The 19,063-nt window shown below is 44.8% G+C and overlaps 1 protein-coding gene across 1 annotated transcript in view; it reads right to left on the bottom strand.

Moving 5' to 3' along the window:
• LOC138246470 (sodium/potassium-transporting ATPase subunit gamma-like) overlaps positions 1–19,063 on the bottom strand; it is a 116,108-nt gene that overhangs the window by 28,833 nt on the left and 68,212 nt on the right. The window contains exon 2 of the mRNA XM_069201108.1: positions 2,851–2,886. Within this exon, the coding sequence (XP_069057209.1) occupies positions 2,851–2,886 (36 nt within the window). The remainder of the gene's footprint in view (positions 1–2,850; positions 2,887–19,063) is intronic.

Here is a 19,063-nt window from a genome sequence, read left to right as displayed (position 1 = left end):
CAGGGATGATGGTTGAGAAGTAGGGATGATGTATGATGGATGAGAAGTAGGGATGATGGATGAGAAGCAGGGATGAGAAGTAGGGATGAGGAGTAAGGAATGAGGATGTCCTATTATGGATGCTGTAGGGGGGAGCCTCAAGGCCCTCGCAGTCCTAGTCGGCTCCCCGTATCCTGATGGAGCCAGCATTGCTCCCACAAGGAGGGAGCTGCTTCAAATACCACCCCCTTTTTGTGGGTGCAATGTTTTCATCTGTTTCACTGCACGAATATTTGTGTGCAGGGAAACAGATGAAAATGTAACTTTCTGCAAGTGAGAGCTATTTAACAGCTCTCAATTTCAGAAAGTGAAGTGTTTGCTCTGACTTGGTGGGAGCTGTCAAAGCTCCTGTCAAGTCAGAGGAAACAGCTATGTCCTGCGTGTGCATCCTGGGACATAGCAGGAGCACCTCCAACGTTAAGTAGCTCTGGGAAGTAGCGGTTGTCCCCAGGGCTGCAGGGCACGCAGCCCCACCACACTGTATTTTATTAGAGCCCTGGGGAGGTGGCAGTCCTCGGGGCTGCGGGGGGCCAGGTGGTCCCCCACACTACATTTAGTTGAAGGCGGTCCCCAGGGCAGCGGGGAGGCTGGTTTTCATAGAGGTATCACTATTTTCTTACTAAGCCAGGTGCACAGATGGCGGTATGGCACATATGCACAGTAACTGCCTGTCAGCCCACTTGGGCATAATTGTAAATTGTATCATTGTTCTACTTATAGTGCGCTGGTGAGAATTTATAATTTTGATGATTGTATGGCATATTACAATACACCCGCTGATCTTTGTTGTATTATCGAGTAATATAAGTTAAGCACTTGGGAACTTTCAAGTTACAATTATGTTGACCATAGGAAATTTGGGATAAGTCCAACAGTTATTACAAAAAACTACTAAGTCGACCCGTGTCAGTAACAACATTTTGTTTTAATATGTATATTCAATATTTTACTAAGTGGGACGCTTTGGTATAATGCGTGGATTTTTTACTGCAGAGCATATTGTCTTGATCAAGTTGGAGTAGTTACCTTTATGGCTGACATGGCTATGGCATACTTTACACATTTTCAGGGTATGAAAAGGATCTGTGTGGTGATGGTCTCAATGGATATAATACCCTTTGTAGCTATACATATTAAGAAACTATGATTCATTTTAGTACAAATGTCGCTAGAAACAAACTAATATATTGACCAGTAGATTTTTAAACATGTTCCAATATGGCAATCCTATTTTCATGCATCTTGCAGGGCTACTGGTATTGTTGTCCTTTTTTGTTGTTTATATCGTAGGTGTTTTGTTGAAATGTACTGAATTTCTTATTCCCCCCATACCATGAACAAGGCTACGGCCGAGGACCAACTGTGTGGATTCAATTGACTTTTTTCAAACTGCACCATGAGTGTCTGAGAAGTTCCTTGAGATGGAAATGGATTGTGTGTTGTATACGTGGGCTGCCGGAGCCCATCTCAGACTGCTGTATTTAAGGTGCCTCCAGAACTCTAGATCTGTGACGAATTGGATAAATATATATATAAATGTAAATATATATATATATATTGCCATATTGCAAGTGGCGATCTTGATATGGGCTGCTTTGACTGCTTCACCCTACGGGGGTGTTGCATGGTCCTGGGCATGGTACCCCACAAATCAAATCTTACACCAGCACAATGTAGGAGCATGCACCAACTCTCATTGGCATTCCTTGTAGAGTGGGTGGTGGCATGCTCAAACTCACATTGACCTAACTTGAGCACAGTGTGGCAGCATGCTCTAAATCAGACTGAAATACATTGGACACAGTGTCATGCCATGACTCAATTCCCATTGAAATACCCTGGGCAGTGGGCACAGAGCTGTATCTTGCTCCATCTTACACTGAAATGCATTGGGCAGGATGCAGCGGCATTCTCCAACTTCTGTTCAGATTTATTGGGCACAGTGTAGCAGCGTGCTACGGGTTACAATTAAATGCATTGGACACAGTGTTGTGGCATGACCCAATTCTCATTGAAATACCCTGGGCAGCGGGCACAGAGTTGTTTCTTGCTCCCTCTTACACTGAAATACATTGGGTAAGATTCATCGGCATTCCCCAACTTCTGTTCAAACTCATCTGCACAGTGCAGTGGGATGCTCCAGCTTATATAGCAACTCATCGGGCACAGTGCAGTGGCATGCTCCCACTTATATAGCAACTCATCGGGCACAGTGCAGTGACATGCTCGCACTTATAGAGAAATTCATCTGGCACAGTGCAGTGGCATTCTCCAAGTTACATTGTAATTCATCTGGCACAGTGCAGTGGCATGCTCCAAGTTACATTGTAATTCATCGGGCACAGTGCAGTGGCATGCTCCAAGTTACATTGTAATTCATCGGGCACAGTGCAGTGGCATGCTCAAAGTTACATTGTAATTCATCGGGCACAGTGCAGTGACATTCTCCAAGTTACATTGAAATTCATCGGGCACAGTGCAGTGGCATTCTCCAGTTTCATCTGAAAAATGTTGTGGTTCATAGAGAAGTGGCATGGTCCAGCTTCCTATAAAATTCCATGAACACATGGTGAGGGCATGCACCAACTTCATATTAATGCCCTCGGTGAATCAGACTTGTGTGTTGCAGCTCCCTATTGTGCTGCATTGAGCATAGTAAAGACAGCCTCGTGCCACCCACATAGTGCTAAAGGGAGAATAGATTATTAAAAAAAACCTGTTTTACAAGTGCAGATAAATGTTACTGCACCAGAGTGAGGGGTTTGGATGCTGTGCACCTACTGAGAGGTGATGCTCTATAGGACTCCTTACCATAAACGAAGGGGTCCCGGTCTCCATAGACGCTGGCTGGAAGAGAGAGAGAGAGAGAAAAAAATGTTACGCATGCCTCGTGCTGTGGAGGCGTTTTATATTATGTGCAGAACCCACGTCCCCCAATGAGTTTATGATCTATACCGATGAATAATGCATCCTTCACTGCAAGTGGGCGAAATGAGCAAGGATATAGGAAGAGATGGAGTTGTCATGGCGACAGTAGACCGGTCACTCCTCGGGACCCATGGTTTGCGGATCCTTAAGCATGGAACAGGCCTGCCCAGGGTTCACGAGAGGTGCAGAATAAGCACGGCTAGGCAGAATAAGGTGTACATATCAAATGGCTGCAGAGGTTGCAGGCAGATGCTAAACCCATTTATAAACGAGCATCTCCAGGTGCACATACGAAGCAAATTCATGAATCCTGCATAAAATAGGGGTTGATTGCGGCAGTGGGCTCGGTCAATGGTTGTGCTTATCTGACTCTTGATGGTGGTGCACAACCTTAGCACAACCTCATAACCACAGTTCACTTGCAGTGGTGCACAGCCTTAGCACACTCTCATAACCACAGTTCATTTGCAATGGTGGTGCACGACCGCAGCACACCCTCATAACTGCAGTTCACTTGTAATAGTGGCACACGGCCTTTGCACAACCATACAGCCAGAGTTCACTTGCAATGGTGGTGCATGGCCTTGGCACACCCCCATACCTACCGTTCAGTTGCAGTGGTGGTGCACAGCCTTAGTAGACCTTTGTACCACTGTTCACTTGCCGTGGTGCGTGGCCTTAGCACACCACCATAACAACAGTTCACTTGAAATGGTGGTGCATGGCCTCAGCACACCCTCATAACCACAGTTCACTTGCAGTCGTGATGCATGGCCCTAGCAGACCTTCATAACCACAGTTCACGTGCAATGGTAGTGCACAGCCTTAGCACACACTTATACAGCCTTAGCACACACTTATACCTTCTGTTCAGTTGCAGTGGTGGTGGACGTCCTTGGCACACCCTCATAACCACAGTTCACTTGCAATGGTGCACAGCCTTAGCACATTCTTATAACTACCGTTCATTTGCAATGATGATGAACAGCCTCAACACACCCTCATAACTGCAGTTCTCTTGTAATAGTGATAAACGGCCTCAGCACACCCTCATAACTGCAGTTCACTTGTAATAGTGGTACACAGCCTTAACACACTCTCATAACTACAGTTCATTTGCAATGGTGATGCACAGCCTCAGTACACTCGCATAACTGCAGTTCACTTGTATTAGTGGTACACGGCCGTTGCATAACCATTTAGCCACAGTTCACTCCCAATGGTGGTGCAAGGCCATGGCACATCCTCATACCTTCCGTTCAGTGGCAGTGGTGGTGCATGGCCTTAGCACACCCTCATAACCACAGTTCACTTCCAGTGGTGCACAGCCTTAACACAGACTCATAACTACAGGTAATTTGCAATGGTGGTTCACGGCCTCAGCACACCCTCATAGCTGCAGTTCACTTGTAATAGTGGTACATGGCCTCAGCACACCCTCATAACCGCAGTTCACTTGTAATAGTGGTAAACGGCCTTAACACACTCTCATAACTACAGTTCATTTGCAGTGGTGGGGCAGGGCCTCAGGACACCCTCATCATGCAGTTCACTTGTATTAGTGGTACACGGCCATTGCATAACCCTAGAGCCACAGTTCACTTGCAATCGTGATGCAGGGCCTTGGCACACTCTCAAAACTTCGTTCAGTTGCAGTGGTGGTGCACGGCCTTAGCAGGCCCTCATAACCACAGTTCACTTGCAGTAGTGGTGCATGGCCTTAGCAGACCCTCATAACCACAGTTCACTTGCAGTGGTGGTGCATGGCCTTAGCCCAGCCTCCTAACCACTGTTCACTTGCCATGGTGTGTGGGCTTAACACACCACCATAAGTACAGTTCACTTGTAATTGCGGTGCATGGCCTCAGCACACCCTCATAACCACAGTTCACTTGCAGTGGTGATGCACGGCCCTAGCACACCCTCATAACCTCAGTTTGCTTGCAATGTGGGTGCACAGCCTTGGTACACAATCATAACCACAGTTCACTTGCAAAGGTGGTGCATGGCCTTATCACAGCCTCATAACCACAGTTCACTTGCAACGGTGGTGCATGGCCTTAGCAGGAACTAACACAGTTCAGTTGCACTACGTGCCAGGTGGCTCTAATAAATTGCAGACCACTAAGGGGCCTCTGCTGACCCCTGAGTGGTCTGTAGCACTATTGTGGTGTTGTTCTTATGGCTAACATGAGCACAGCTCAACCAATTTGTTTTACTGTCTGAGCCTGTACCAAATTGAATATTTGCACATGTGTGTTATGCTATGTTATATTGAGTTCTATAGCGTACTAATCACCCAAGAGGGTATCCAGGAGCTTGGGCAGGTGTGTAGGTGTGAGGTGTGCAAGGTGCTTAGTGAAGGAGCCAGGTCTTCAGCTTCTTATGGAATTCAAGAAGTGAGGAGGAGACTCTGATGTGTTGATGGAGGTTATTCCATGTCTTCGGTGTGATGTAGGAGAAGGAGTGCTCTGTCCCTGGTGTAATCTCTCTGTGGGCTTTTAACCACGCCCATCAGTTTGGTTGGTTCCTGAGCTTGCTTTTTAAAATTCGCTTGATTTAATTAGTGAAAGGTATGCGTACGTCATGCCTTTTCTGGCGTTGGGCCCCCTCGAGCGCACGAGTAAAGTACTGAAAACATACGAGGTTCCATGTTTTTTGTATGGTTTCTGGACTACTTTTTCTCTTCAATTCGTAGCCAACACGATGTCCCTGGGAGTAGTGGAGCACTTTGCATGACATCGACCCTGTTACATGGATATTTACACTTTTGCCAGTTATGTGGATAATTGCTCTTTTGCCGGTTACACGGATAATTGCAATTTTGTCGATACGTTTCACTGCGAGCGAGCTTCTGTTTCCTTTTGTGTGTCTGCTTTGCGCTCATGGCGGGCGTCGGCTCGCTTAGGTGAAACTGTTTTACTTTTCATTTTCAGTTTATGTGGTAAGAAAGGTCTGGATGGTTATGTGAAACTGTTTTACTTTTCATTTTCAGTTTATGTGGCAAGAAAAGTCTGTTTAGGAGCTTACAACGCTAATAGCTTTAACTCGAGCAAACGCGAGACCCATTGCATTGCAAATGCTTGTTGCTTTTGCAGATACGGGGAACATGTGTGATTTGAGAGTGAGGCAGAGCGTAGCTGTCTGGTGGATTGGTGAAAGAATATGCAGCTGTTCAGGTATTCTGGTCCTGTGTTGTGTAGGGCTTTGAATGTGTGTGTGGGAAATTTGAATTGGCTGCGCTTGTGAAGGGGGAGCCAGTGAAGCTTTTTGAGGTGCATTGTGATGTGGGTGTGGCGTGGCGTGGAAGGTCGAGTATGAGTCTTGCAGCGGTGCTCTGGATGGTCTGGAGGCTGTGTAGGAGTTTGGAGATTCCAGTATAGACAGTATTGCTGTAGTCCACTCTGCTGGTGATGAGAACTTGTGTGATGGTACTTCTGGAGTTCTGAGGCAACCATTTGAAAATCTTTTGTAGCATGCATAGGATGTGGGAGCAGGATGTACACAACGCATTGACTTGAGCCATCATGTTGAGCTTGTCATCTAGGATGATCCCTAGATGTCTTGCGTGGTCTTTGGGTGTTGGTCTTAGCTCCGATGGCCACCAGGTGGAGTCGAGTCCCATGGGAGGTCTTGTTGCCAAAAAACAGTACTTCTGTCTTGTCGGAGTTGAGCTGCAGGCAGTTAATTTGCATCCAGTCTGCTGTCATGGTCATGCAGTTGGTGGAGTTGGTCCTGGTGGTGGTTGCCTTGTCTGTCAAAAAGAGGATGAGTTGGGTGTCATTGCCGTAGGAGATTAAGGTGATGTCTTGTGATCGGATACTATTGGTGGGCAGTGTCATAAATATGTTGAAAAGGGTGTGGCTGAGGGATAAACCCCATGGAACTCTGCATTTCACTGTCCTGGTCTCTGATGTGAAGTGTATCAGCCTGACCCTTTGGGCTCTTCCGGTGAGGAAGGAACAGATTCTTTTGAGAGAAAATCTTTGAATGGCAATCTTGTGGAGTCTTCTGATAAGGGTGTTATGGGAGGAATTGTCATCCCTTGAAGACTCCAACCACAGATATATAGTCTTTCACATCTCTAAGCATGGCATTTCAGAATATCAGCTGGCCTTGTACAACCCCTAAACTGTAATCTCAGATTTGTTTACCAAATAGGTATCTTTTGAGTGATATCAGACTAGTTTCGGATGGTGATAAGAATGCGTACACAAGCAATGCAATTATGGGAAAAGGTCCTCTTGTGATCATACGCCACATAAGGCTGTTTAGGCCTGGCAATGTTTCCATGATGCCATTGTAATGTTGCATAATTTTGGCAATTTTGCATTATGCTTGTCACATGAAATTTCTGAAATTCCATTATTACGCCATGTGGTGTAATCACACCATGCCCGTTGCAAAATTTTAGTGTGGAAGCATAGGAACAACACAAGCAACCTTTACGTGATCAGCTATTATTTGCTGCACTTTTTGCATTATTTTTCTTAGCATGAAATGCATCCTCACAACAAAGATGGATGCAAGGATGGATTTCCCACTAAAATATAGCACTAAATGCCAGTTTGTATTTCGCATACATTTGTCCAATTTCATATACTTTTTGCAGACGTTCATGTAATTATGCAAAAGCATATTATGGGAACTTCAGACACTCCTAGCAATTACCTCCTTAAAGGTGTGATTAAGTTTAATCACAAAAGCATTTTGTGAACACAGCAACTATTCTGACTGATATAAGTACACATAAAATCTATCACTGGGGTATTATGTTCCCTAAAGTCCCCAAAAGCAATTGAGTTAATCTCTGTTGTGAGCCAGTACTTTGTTTGAAATCCATGACTGATTGCCTTTGAGGGCACCCATGTATCCTTGATTTCATGGCACTGGACGTGTGCTAATACACTGATGTTAATACCTCTACCTAACCGCAGGCTTGATAAATGTGGCTGTCCTTTTGATTATTAACATGGCATAGAAACATGTACCTATGGCAGCATACTGCTCTAGAGGGTTCAGGGCAAAGACACGGTCAGCGTATGATTGGAGTGGTAGCTGCTATCTAATACTGGACATGGATTGTTACTGCATCAGCAGGTATTGTTCTTCAAAAAGGTGTGTCTTCTGCACTTTCCTAAATACGAGTAAGGATAGGATAGTCCTGATAGGTACGGCGAAGCCTTTCCAGATCCTGGGTCTGTATATAGGGGAGGCCTGCTGCCTTGTTTTATCTTTTTTGCTCTTCTTCACCGTCAGTCTGGCTGTGGGTGTGCTGGGAGCCACCAGAGATATTGAGATTTTCAGCCTGGCAGTCAGGATTGCCAGATATGAGGACTTTGTAGATGATGAAGCTGGTTTTGAAGATGGTGAGGTCAGGCAAGGGCAGACAGTTTGAGTGCCAGCGAGGGGGGGTTGATGTGGTCATATGTCTTCAGGCATTTGATCAGGTGTACTGCAGCACGTAGGATGCCGTTTTAGGGCCCACTGGGGAGTCTGCAAGGCTGTGAGCAAGGTGTGGCCACCAACATTCAGATGAGAATGTATGAGGGCTTGACCAGCAGTTCTGACATCACTTTTTAAGTAGGAATAGTTCACGTTCTTTATCAAAAAAGAACTAGAACTAGACCCTCTTAGTTTTATTTGCAGTGTGTCCCTTAAGAGTGATATCCGTGTCCAAGGTGAATCCATTCGTTCCCTCCATGATGAGCTGGCATACCCCATCGGTGATGGAGAATTATGGAAAACAGGAATGGGCTGAATGATGAAGCGCACACCCTACATTGGTTGAGGGTTTGTTGTCCTTTTCAGTATGAGTAGGGATAGAGGACTTACCTTCAGTACTGACTGAACTCCTTCTGTGTGACAGATGCCTTAGCGGATCACACTATTCTTTTATTTTTTCACCATTTCTCAACAGGCTAGTGTCTTTGAGAAACCTATAACCCTATACAGCGTCCGGATCCCTCATGACTAGGTTTGCTTAATAAAAATGCCACATGTGCAGAAGTTCAAGGCTCTCTGCTTTGTCCTTCCACCTATCAACAATGTCAGGCCCTTCTACCTGTAAACTCTAGCTACCTTCTAAGCCTCTTTGATCAGCCAACCTGTGGCTTGTCACTGTGCCTAAAATCAAGCGAATCAGACGAGGGGGTCACTCATTCACGTTTTTGGCCCTGAAGCTCTGGAACACCCCTTAGTTTCATTTTTGCCATGCTCCATCTGAAGCTGATGTCTGAAAACCTGCCATTTGTAATTCCTTCTTTTGTCTTTCTGCAGTGGTGCAGATTCCTAATACTGGGATACCCCGTTTCAGGGCAGCCAAGCCCTCTACAAATTCCAAACATAATCATAAACATGCATACATATATACATAACCTTGATGGAAATTCCAGTGGACCAATTACAAATGCTTTCTACTGGAGCCAGTTGTTCCTGTGTGTGGTTAGAGAAGGTAATAAACTGAACTACTGAAAATTTAAGTTGGAGCTGCTGTCTGGTGTCAAATTGTTACCAATATATGGCACTTATATGGTGCAAAATAAGCCAACGGTACGACATTGCAGTGCATTAGGTGATCAGCGGTGAACCTTCCATACAGTTCTACGGTTTCCATGGCAAACCTGAGCCAGATTAAAGAGGTGGAGATGTGTTTCATGGAGGTGTTTGTTTTCTCGTGGTCTCTTAGTAGAAATGTCCTTGTTTTCCCCTCCGGGAACAATCAGTCAATGCCTAAAACATGCTGTACCTCGACTGGCACATTATCACTGGAAAGACCATAGGTGTGTCAGTCGCGTGTGCTTCATCCCTGTCAATATCTCCCAATGGACTCCCATTTCCTTCACAATGCTCGCTTGTTAGTGTCTGTCTCCAAGAATCCATTTCCTTCCATTACATTTTTAGGCATCAGATTTATTAAAGTTTGATGCAGTGCAACACATCAATACAATTTGCTGTGCTGTGTCAAATGAAGTGGATAAATATGCACCATATCTATTAAGATGGGGAGCATTCCTGCTCTCTCCTTGCGCTGGCTACCTTAGTGCAGCCTAGTGGACATGCAGGCACCCTTACGTCATGGTGCAATGGTGCCTGCATTGCAGGCAGGATTGATTTTGTGTAGGAGATGTCCCTTCCTGTGTTTTCCTCTTTCTAAGTGTGCTGCAGGATGCACTTAGGAAGAGGAAAAAATTAGGAGAAATAAAGATATTACATTACACCTCCATCAGGAAGGCGTACAATTATGATGCATTCTCATGTTTACCAGTCTTGGTAAATCTGGGAATGCGCCACAATACGTGGGTGGATGGGTGGGAACACTTACCCTCCACCCATGCAACGCCTTCCCAGCACAGCGTAACACAAAGCAGGGAAAGCATTGGATTACTCTCACGTAAGGAGTGTGTTGCCGTTGTGCCACCTTGTGTGACGCAAGGGCGACACAATCCTGTGATTATGCACCGCTATCTCTGTGCGCTCTCAGCTGACAACATAGTGTCATTCCAAAGACCAATGCAAGAGTTCACTGTTCTTAGGACATCCCAATTTAGGGCCTGTCAGAAATGTCTTGATGTGACCAATCCTGGGCTCTCTGCTCCTCCAATTCACCCACAACTGAGATCATCCTCTTTGAGGGCCTGATCCATGCATCTGAGGGACTTGTGTGCACTAATAGCATCATTTACCAATGCAAATTCAAGTAATCAATTTACTCACACGTAGTATGACGCCAGCTGAGTGTAATTGCAAATGTGAGTAAATGTTCACAGAGAGGCCAATTGTGGGCATATAAGGGCAGGAAGGCCTTCAGAAGGAGGTGAACGTCCACACACGTATGTTTGTGGATGATTACAAAGGGTTTGCAGGTAGTTTCTCATATTTATGCATTCAGAAATATGCACTCGCTACGGAATGCAATCTGTAAGTGTGTAATAGTGGAATACTTTAAACAGAATGATATCAGTTATGAAAAAGCATGTCGCCAGTTGTCTAGTTCATAGTTGATGCATTCTGTCCTTCTGCAAAAAAATTCTGAGCTGTGATTGCAATATAACACATTTAATGACAGTTCTTAATGCATAATTACTGCTAATTGCAGCTGTGTTTTTGTTTATTCATGCTGAATCTAGTTTGAGCAGAAAGCCTGCTTCCTTCCCTGGAATAAAATCTCGCCTTTCAGCGATGGATGCTAAAAAGAGAATTGTGTTTATATGTAAACACAATAAGAACTTATTTAACACGTTTCGCAAACACGAAAATATCATTTCAATAAACTGTTTAATACAAAGTAGGCTGTAGGTACAACATTATTTTGTTACTCCCCTGCTTCAATGATTTCTTATCTTTTTTCCCAACGTCTTTGCATTGCTGGGGCTCTGTACATCAATGCTAGTAGCCGTGTATCTGTAAATCATAAGCATTCTTGTGGGTATGTTTCATAGAGTCCGATCACGTGGTAAATGATAGCATTTGTTTTAAAACTGTAGTACGGCTCCACTTATCATCAATCTAAGGGCCAGATTTACAGAAAAGTGGCGCAGCGCAATGCTGTACCACAATTGGCAGCGCCGCACTGCGTCACTGAAAAAATGCAGGGATGCGGTGTATTTAAGGGAATACGGCGCACCCCTGCACTTCCCCCTGCGCTGGGGCTAATTTAGCTGCCAACGCAGGCATCCTTGCACCATCGTGCAAGGATGTCTGTGTTGAGGGGTGTGATTGTTTATGTGCGGGAAGGTGTCCCTTTCTGCACATAAACAATCATTTGAGAATGACGCTTTGGCACTTCTGTGTGTGCTACATTGTGCAGCACACACAGAGGTCCCAAAGCGCCATTAGTGATTCTTTATGTGCAGGAAGTGACACCTTCCCGCACATAAACAATCATTTCTGGCATTTTGCTTTTCAGCAGCACACATAGAAAAAGCAAAAAATGAGGAGGAATAAAAGTATTCCTCCTTGTGGCGCCCTGCTAACGCAGATTTTGGGTCTGCCTCAGGTTTACGAGATTTCATCAATCTGAAGCAGCGTAAAAATGCAAAGGGTGTTGCTGTGGCACGTCCACAGCAACATCCATTGCACGCCCCTTCCACGCACAGTGTTGTGTGGGAAGGGGCCGTATTTGCAAGGTGGCGTTAAGCCACAAAAAGTGGCTTAACGCCACCTTGTAAATACGGCACTGTGCTTAGCGCCACAGGAGCATCACGCTCCTGTGGCACTAGGGATCTATAAATACAGCCCTAAATCTACTGAACTCTTTGATGATAATAACGTCATGGTTAGAGAATCAATGAGCCTCTACTGGATTCGTCTCTCAGCAAAAGGATAGGAGCCTCTTATGAGGCGCCAGATTTCTGGTCACTTCTTTCTAGGGCTAACATTCTGTTCTCTCAAAAACACACAGGCTCCATTTTACAGGACTGGGCATCACTTTAGTGACCCCACAGGCCTACAAAACAGCAAGGAGCTTAGCATTTTTTAAGTCTGGTCTTTGAGATAGGATTAGCTGTCTCACTAGACTATTTTCTTCAAATGTAATCAACTTACATGTAGGGACTTTTGATACATCCATTGATCTATTACAATGTTATTCACCATTTGTGGATAACAGTGTGGTGCGATGGATTAGGCCGCTTAAGCAACTGGCTCCCCTCACTGTTAGTGGCAGCATTTACCTCTGCAAAGCTTTAAAAGAAGGTGCATCCACTTTCTTGGAATGGTTGGCAAATGTGCGATTCTTAAACTTTTGTCATTTACTTTTGGAATTTGTTTTATTTTATGAATGCCCAAATGTCCCCTAGACTCGCTACAAGGCCCTCACTGCTGCTTGCAGTACACCACATCCCACAATGACCTGTAAGCAGTGCTTATCATTAAATGAGCTTTAAAATCATTCAAAGATGGCTGCCCGTGTGCATACGGCCATCTTCTAATGGGTTTTGCTATAATTTCTTAATTGCAGGGCTGCTGAAAGGAGCTGTAGGTTGACCCTTTTCCTGGCTCTATCATTCACCCGGTTTTCTCTCTCGCTAATACCATCACTTATAAAATTATGTTACTGCAAATGCATAAAACCACAATCCACATGTCTCATATTCCAGTCATGCTACCAAAGTGCCTTGTTGGGGCCATTTACCATAATTCTGCTTTCATCACATTCATTTTTTACACCCAAATGTAATTACACTATTCGTGCCACCGAAGGGAATTGGAGTAGAACCCTGGGAGGTTGGCTTTACTTGCATCTAAACAGACTTATTTCTTACTTTTCTTTGTCAGTAATGGATAGGTTGGATTTGCATTGGAAGCCGAGTTGGAAGCCGAGTGGAGTATTCATCTTTTGACAGTGCGTTTTGCTTTTTGGGTGTATCCTTCTGCCTCCCCTCGAATGTTTGCACTGATCTGTATGAGTGACAGTTTTACAACTACTGCCCTCTCTGCTGGCTCCCTCCAGTTTGTCTGGCTCTAATGAACTAACAGTGTGGGCCCGATTTTAGGAAATAGGCGCTGCACCCAGTGCAACGCCACTTTCCTTGCACCCCCCCTAACACCATCATGTGCGTGCCGTATCTAAGATACGGCGCACCATGGCGGTAGTTTGAGAGCAAGCATCAAACTTTTGGATGCTAGTTCAGAGCTTTGCAGGATTAGCTTAAAAAATGTTGACGCTAATATTTTAAAGCACACTGAGGCCCATTGTAAACAATGGCATGCCTCCTTTTAATGCCTGCTGTGAGCAGGCATTAAAAGTTCCGAAAAAAAAGATGCAAAGAAATCTCTTAGATTTGTTTGAGCCATTTTTCCGGTCCCCATAACGGGAGGACGCCCCCTTTGCATACATTATGCCTGGTGCAGGCATAATGTAGCACAAAGGGTTACAAAGTGGTTTGTAAATTTTGTGCAGCGATTTTGGCCTCGATGGAGCACATTAGCGTAAAAAAAATGATGCTAATGGGGCCCAAGGAGGCGCTAGGGGCTCTTAAATGTGCCCTTACATGCATTAGCACATTGAGCCCAGACCTATTGGCCTTGCTAGTGTTAATTTTCGAACTGAGATGCCACTGAAATTTATAGCAAAGCATAGACCTTAGCCAGAAAGAAGGAATGGCTGAAAATCCCACACCCGGCCCTGCGTCCTCAATGCATCCAAAGGCAAATATTTTTTTAAACCAGCAAAAATCAGTGAAAGATTGCAGCTCCTTGTACTGTACATAAGACTTTTTAGGAGGTGAGAAATATTATCAATTCCACACCTTACTTAGAGTGAACAGAAATATGCATGGATAAGGGAATTGAGTATGTAAGAACACCATTCAGATTTTTATTAACAAAGGTTGCAAGTCACCTAAAAATTCTGATTAATTTTCCACACAATGGGTTTTCATACGTAGTAGAGGACAGAAAACTATGAGGCAGATTTATCAACACTTGAAAGTATCCTGTAAAGTAGCACAAACAGCTATTTGTACCACTTCGTGTTGAGAGGGCATCCCATGGCTGGTACATGGATATTCACATGCTATCACCCAGGGTTTTTGAAGCAAGGCCCTAGCAACTAAAAATGGTGGGCTGGGCTTGGTGCCAGAAAAAAATGTCTCCTCGAGGCAAACAATAAATTGGAGAAATGTTTTAATTTCTCCTAACTTTTGAAGCATTACATGTGTGCTGCTTTGTACAGTACACATCCAATGTATGAAATGTTTTAAAGTTTGTGTAAGCCAGAAGCTGTAAAACAGAGGTATCTCACTGAATGACTGACGTCATGCCTAGGTATCCAGGACATTCAATAGGTAGTCCTGTTAATCTCGATGCACTCCTGGTGTTGGCTGCCAGATCTGTGGAGGTCAAATACTGAAAGACCTCCTGGAAGATCCTGGAGCTGGATAGATAAAAACAGCTCCATGAGGGGTGCTGTGCAAAGAGTCATCTTAAAGTAGAGAATCTCTGTGGGATTTCTCATTTAATCTTTACATGACTCGGTTGTTTAGGAAATGTACAAGAAGCTCCATGATTTTGCAAAAGTGTCTATGCAAACAGTATATTTCAGTGCAAACTCCTGCTGCTCTAAACTTGCTCACAGACTATTGAAAGGCATAATTATTGCAGGAATCTGACTGGCACTTACAGTTGGACGCAGATCCAACATTTTTACATTCTATGAAATGCCTTCCAGTAGATCGACAGTAGATACATGGAGACTGGATATTCCTCACACCCAGCTTGCACACTTACCCCAGCTTCATTGGCACAAAGTATATATCCAGATATTCGGTGTAAACCAGTGGCCACTCCTCTGAAATGGCCGATGAGTGTCACCCCGCTGGCTCAGAGCCAGCAGCAGAAAAATAAATTGTATTTCACAATCGTTTTAGTTTTGTGCTCCTTGCTGAGCCAGCCTGTGCAGGGAAGGGCGGGGCTGGGCTATGGCATGGAAGAAGGGGGAGTGAGTGCACTTAATTGCGCATGTCTGTTTGGCCGGCTGTTCTGAAGACTTTTAGCTACATGGAGCAAATGGTTTCAAAGCACTGGCCATGGTGGGAGCTCTGGCTTTCATTTTATCTTCCGCATTAAAACATCACCATCTCCAAACTCTACCACCACCAATCCTTATGAAAGGTGCCCAGACTGGATGTGCTGATGTAGCGCCTAAGCATGCTTTGTTCCAAATCGGGATAGTGGAATAGATAAGATGTTGTGGCTGAATGTTTGCACAATGTGAAACCAGGAAACCATCCACCAGTCCCAGCTTCCATTTGACCACAGTGTGAGATCCTAGGCACTTGTTTTTCTCATAGTGCTGCCTTTTGGTTCATCGTCACCAGTGCACCTCTCAACACATCAATTTAGGGTATGCATTGTACAAGAACAAAAAACGGTAACGTTACTCCATCTATAGTAACACCTTAGACCATATACTGGGGAAAATAATACTGACTTTCCTCTTGGTTCACTAATAGCATCGTCCTCAGGGCAGTGGCAGAGGGGCATGAATGTTTCTAAGTTCATGAATGCAATTACTTCTACCAAATGTCACTCAACACAATTATATAATTTAATATCCTAAACTGAAGCATGTTTGCCATAGCCACGTTATAAAGGACTTCAGTGTTTTGTATTTTGAAGTATCTTAATCATATATGTACTGGACTTTCTAAGCCAAATAGCAGCAGACCCTGCCCCTCCCTTTCCCCTCAGTCCCTGAATGTCAGCGCTGCTCATAGAGACCCTGCAGAAAACAGGCATCAAACACCTGCAAAAACACATAGTTATGAAGTGAGCGTGATCTGACCAGCACGTTTTAAAACCGCTGGTTTTGTATTGTTTGGTAAAGTGCTGAAGGGCTGGTGGCAGGTAAACACGGCCAGCCCACCCCCCAGCAACAAAATCGACCCCTACCAGCAGTAAAAACAGCCCCCACCCTGACAGGCCACTGGGAAAACTGCCGGTGCCCCATGCAGCCGGTCCGCGCCTGCTGATCTCCTGAGTTCCTTCATGTGGAAAGCTTCGAGTCTGACAGGTGCTCATCAGATGTAGCCCTGAGCGGGCAGAGAAGAAGCTTTTACCGTCAGTAAGTGCTCCCAGGAGCTATCAGCAAACTGCAGGCCTTGCACTGCCTGAAGAGCAGAGGCCAGCTGGGCTGTAGGGAAATCTGGAAAAATCCTGAAAGGGTAAAAGCGCAGGAAATTCAATAGAGTCAGTCATCTGTATGGCAAACTTGGCATGTTACTATCTTTAAACTAGTCTGTTTCAGTACAACTCTTTTAAACAGGAGTAGAACGTCGGAAGTATGTACGAACTCACGTGACCACACTCCAATGGGCTGGGTGTAACCTGTATTTCCCTAAAGACTAGCCCGTGCCTAGTGAATAGGCCTATTGAGCCTGTATGTTATCTACAAATACATGCAGTAAGGTATTGTAATAACAAAGACACAGTGCAGACCGAATTTGCTTTTGTTACATGGCAAGGGACAGTGTGACAGCACCAAGTCTCTCAGCAGCATCATCTTGAACGTCCTAACAATGTGCTGTAAGGAATGAAAGAGTGCAACAGATATGCACAGGCTCGAGTCCTGTGCTCACTGGGCCATAATACTCAAGTTACACTCTACTGAACAGGCCCCAGTAGCAGGAACTCAGTCCAGGGTTGTATCTGTTCTCGTTCGGAGGAGACCTGGCCTGGCAGTTCGGACTGGACTATTCACGGTGGAGCAGGACCAAGGTGGATTTGCATACAGGTGATTCCTGTCTGGGATGGCATAATGGGCACAAGATGAAAGTACTGGAATGAGATTAATTCAAGAGTTCCATCCATCACTTTTTTCTTTCTTCAGTGTGAACTCCTAAGTGCAACGGATACGCCCAGATGCTGCACCATAGAACTCAAGCCACACCTTAAAAAATTGGCCGAAAAGGGCTGAAATTTGTCTTAGATGCCTGTGTTGGCATTAAGATATGGCCTGGCCTTGCAGGTCGTTTGGGTATGTTCTCATAAAAGTGGGACCAAGACTGAAATGCATATGAGGTGGCACAGCGGGCAAAAAGAAAAGGCTGGAGCATGACAGAGTAATTTTGCTTTCATACAAACTGAAAGGGGTAAGAAAGGCAGGGAAGGTGTTGAGAGTTGGCTAAGGGTATCAGGTGAGGTATTTTGTTCACATTTGAGTCAGGGAAGAAGAGACCATGTTACGTATAGCTCCTTCATTACTCCTCTCTCCTTCATTACTCCTCTGTCCCTGCGTAGCGGTTGAAAGGAAGGGCAGATGACTTTGGGGGCCATGTAGATCATAAAATTATAGATGGGTAGAAAGGGAATTACAGGAATGTTTTTCACCTCGGAGTTCTAAGTAACATCATAGACAACTCGATCTTCGTTCTTGTTGTCTATCTGATGTCACTCAGAATCCATCGATGAAAAACATCTCCGTAATCCTCTGATAGCCATCTATAGTTCTATATATTGTCTACAGAAAGTTCTACAGCCAGTTTACAATAAGATTGCAATTATTGATTTAAATTATATTCTACAATAGGCATGAGAAGATGGCACTGGGAAACAAAAAACAGCCAGCTCCATTCGGCCACTTCTCCTATACTAAAGTGGTCCTAGAACCTGAGTGTTAGAAACTAGTTCTTGAGCTGGCAGGGGTATGCACCCTGTACAAATAGGGACCACAATTCTAGTCAGGGTAAGTCAAATACACACCCTAAATTAAACTAAAGCTCACCCCCTGGTAGATTACCCCAGGGCAGTCAGGCTTAATTTAAGCGGCAATATCTAAAGTATTTGTGCAACACCTAATTACAGTAACACAATAAAAGACACCACCAAGAGACTCAACAAAAATAAAGTTTGTTTATCAGAGTAAATCCACAACCAAAACAACAAAAATCCAATCAGTCGAAGTCAAGATATACATTTTTAAAGATTAAAAGTGAAAACAGTGCTTAGAAGTCTATAGCGGTAAAAAGGTTACTTGAGGTTGCGAGGAACTGGTATAAATTCCAAATCCAGGGCGACTGCGATGGACGGTAGGCTGGGTACAGATTCCATGCAGGGTCCGTTGAATGCTATCTTTGTTGATGCAATGCATCGACGGCGAAGGCATGATGAGTTGATATTTCTGCCACAGTCGGGGCAATGCGTCATTGCCAGGTGCCACAGGAGTGGATGGGATGCATCGGAGCTGGGCCACGCAGTGTGTCATCATCGTTCTGCGCAGTAAGTGAAGCTGTTGTCATCGGGTAGCTGCTGTGTCACCATCAGAGATTCGATGTGCCGATTTTTCTGCCACACTCAGGCGATGTGCTAGTTTTTGAGGTTTGTAGCTGCAGAACCCCCATCTGAGGCCTAGGACTGGAAGGGAGCCCCTCATGTAATGGTAGGTCTCACAGATGGCAGAGTCCAGCATCACCAAGAGAACTGCAAATGAACAGAGGGCAAGTCAGCAAGCCCCTGGAGACTCTTGGGTGGAAAGATGTAGCGAACAAGTCCAGTCCTTCTCATTGCAGGACAGAAGAGCAGGCAGCAGGCCAACACAGCAAACCAAGTAGCAAAGTGGTATTCCCTCCCACAGCACAGCAAGCCGTAGGCCAAC

The sequence above is a fragment of the Pleurodeles waltl genome, chromosome 7, assembly GCF_031143425.1.
Source record: "Pleurodeles waltl isolate 20211129_DDA chromosome 7, aPleWal1.hap1.20221129, whole genome shotgun sequence".
Lineage (NCBI taxonomy): Eukaryota > Metazoa > Chordata > Amphibia > Caudata > Salamandridae > Pleurodeles > Pleurodeles waltl.
This window is presented reverse-complemented; position numbering and strand designations above follow the sequence as displayed.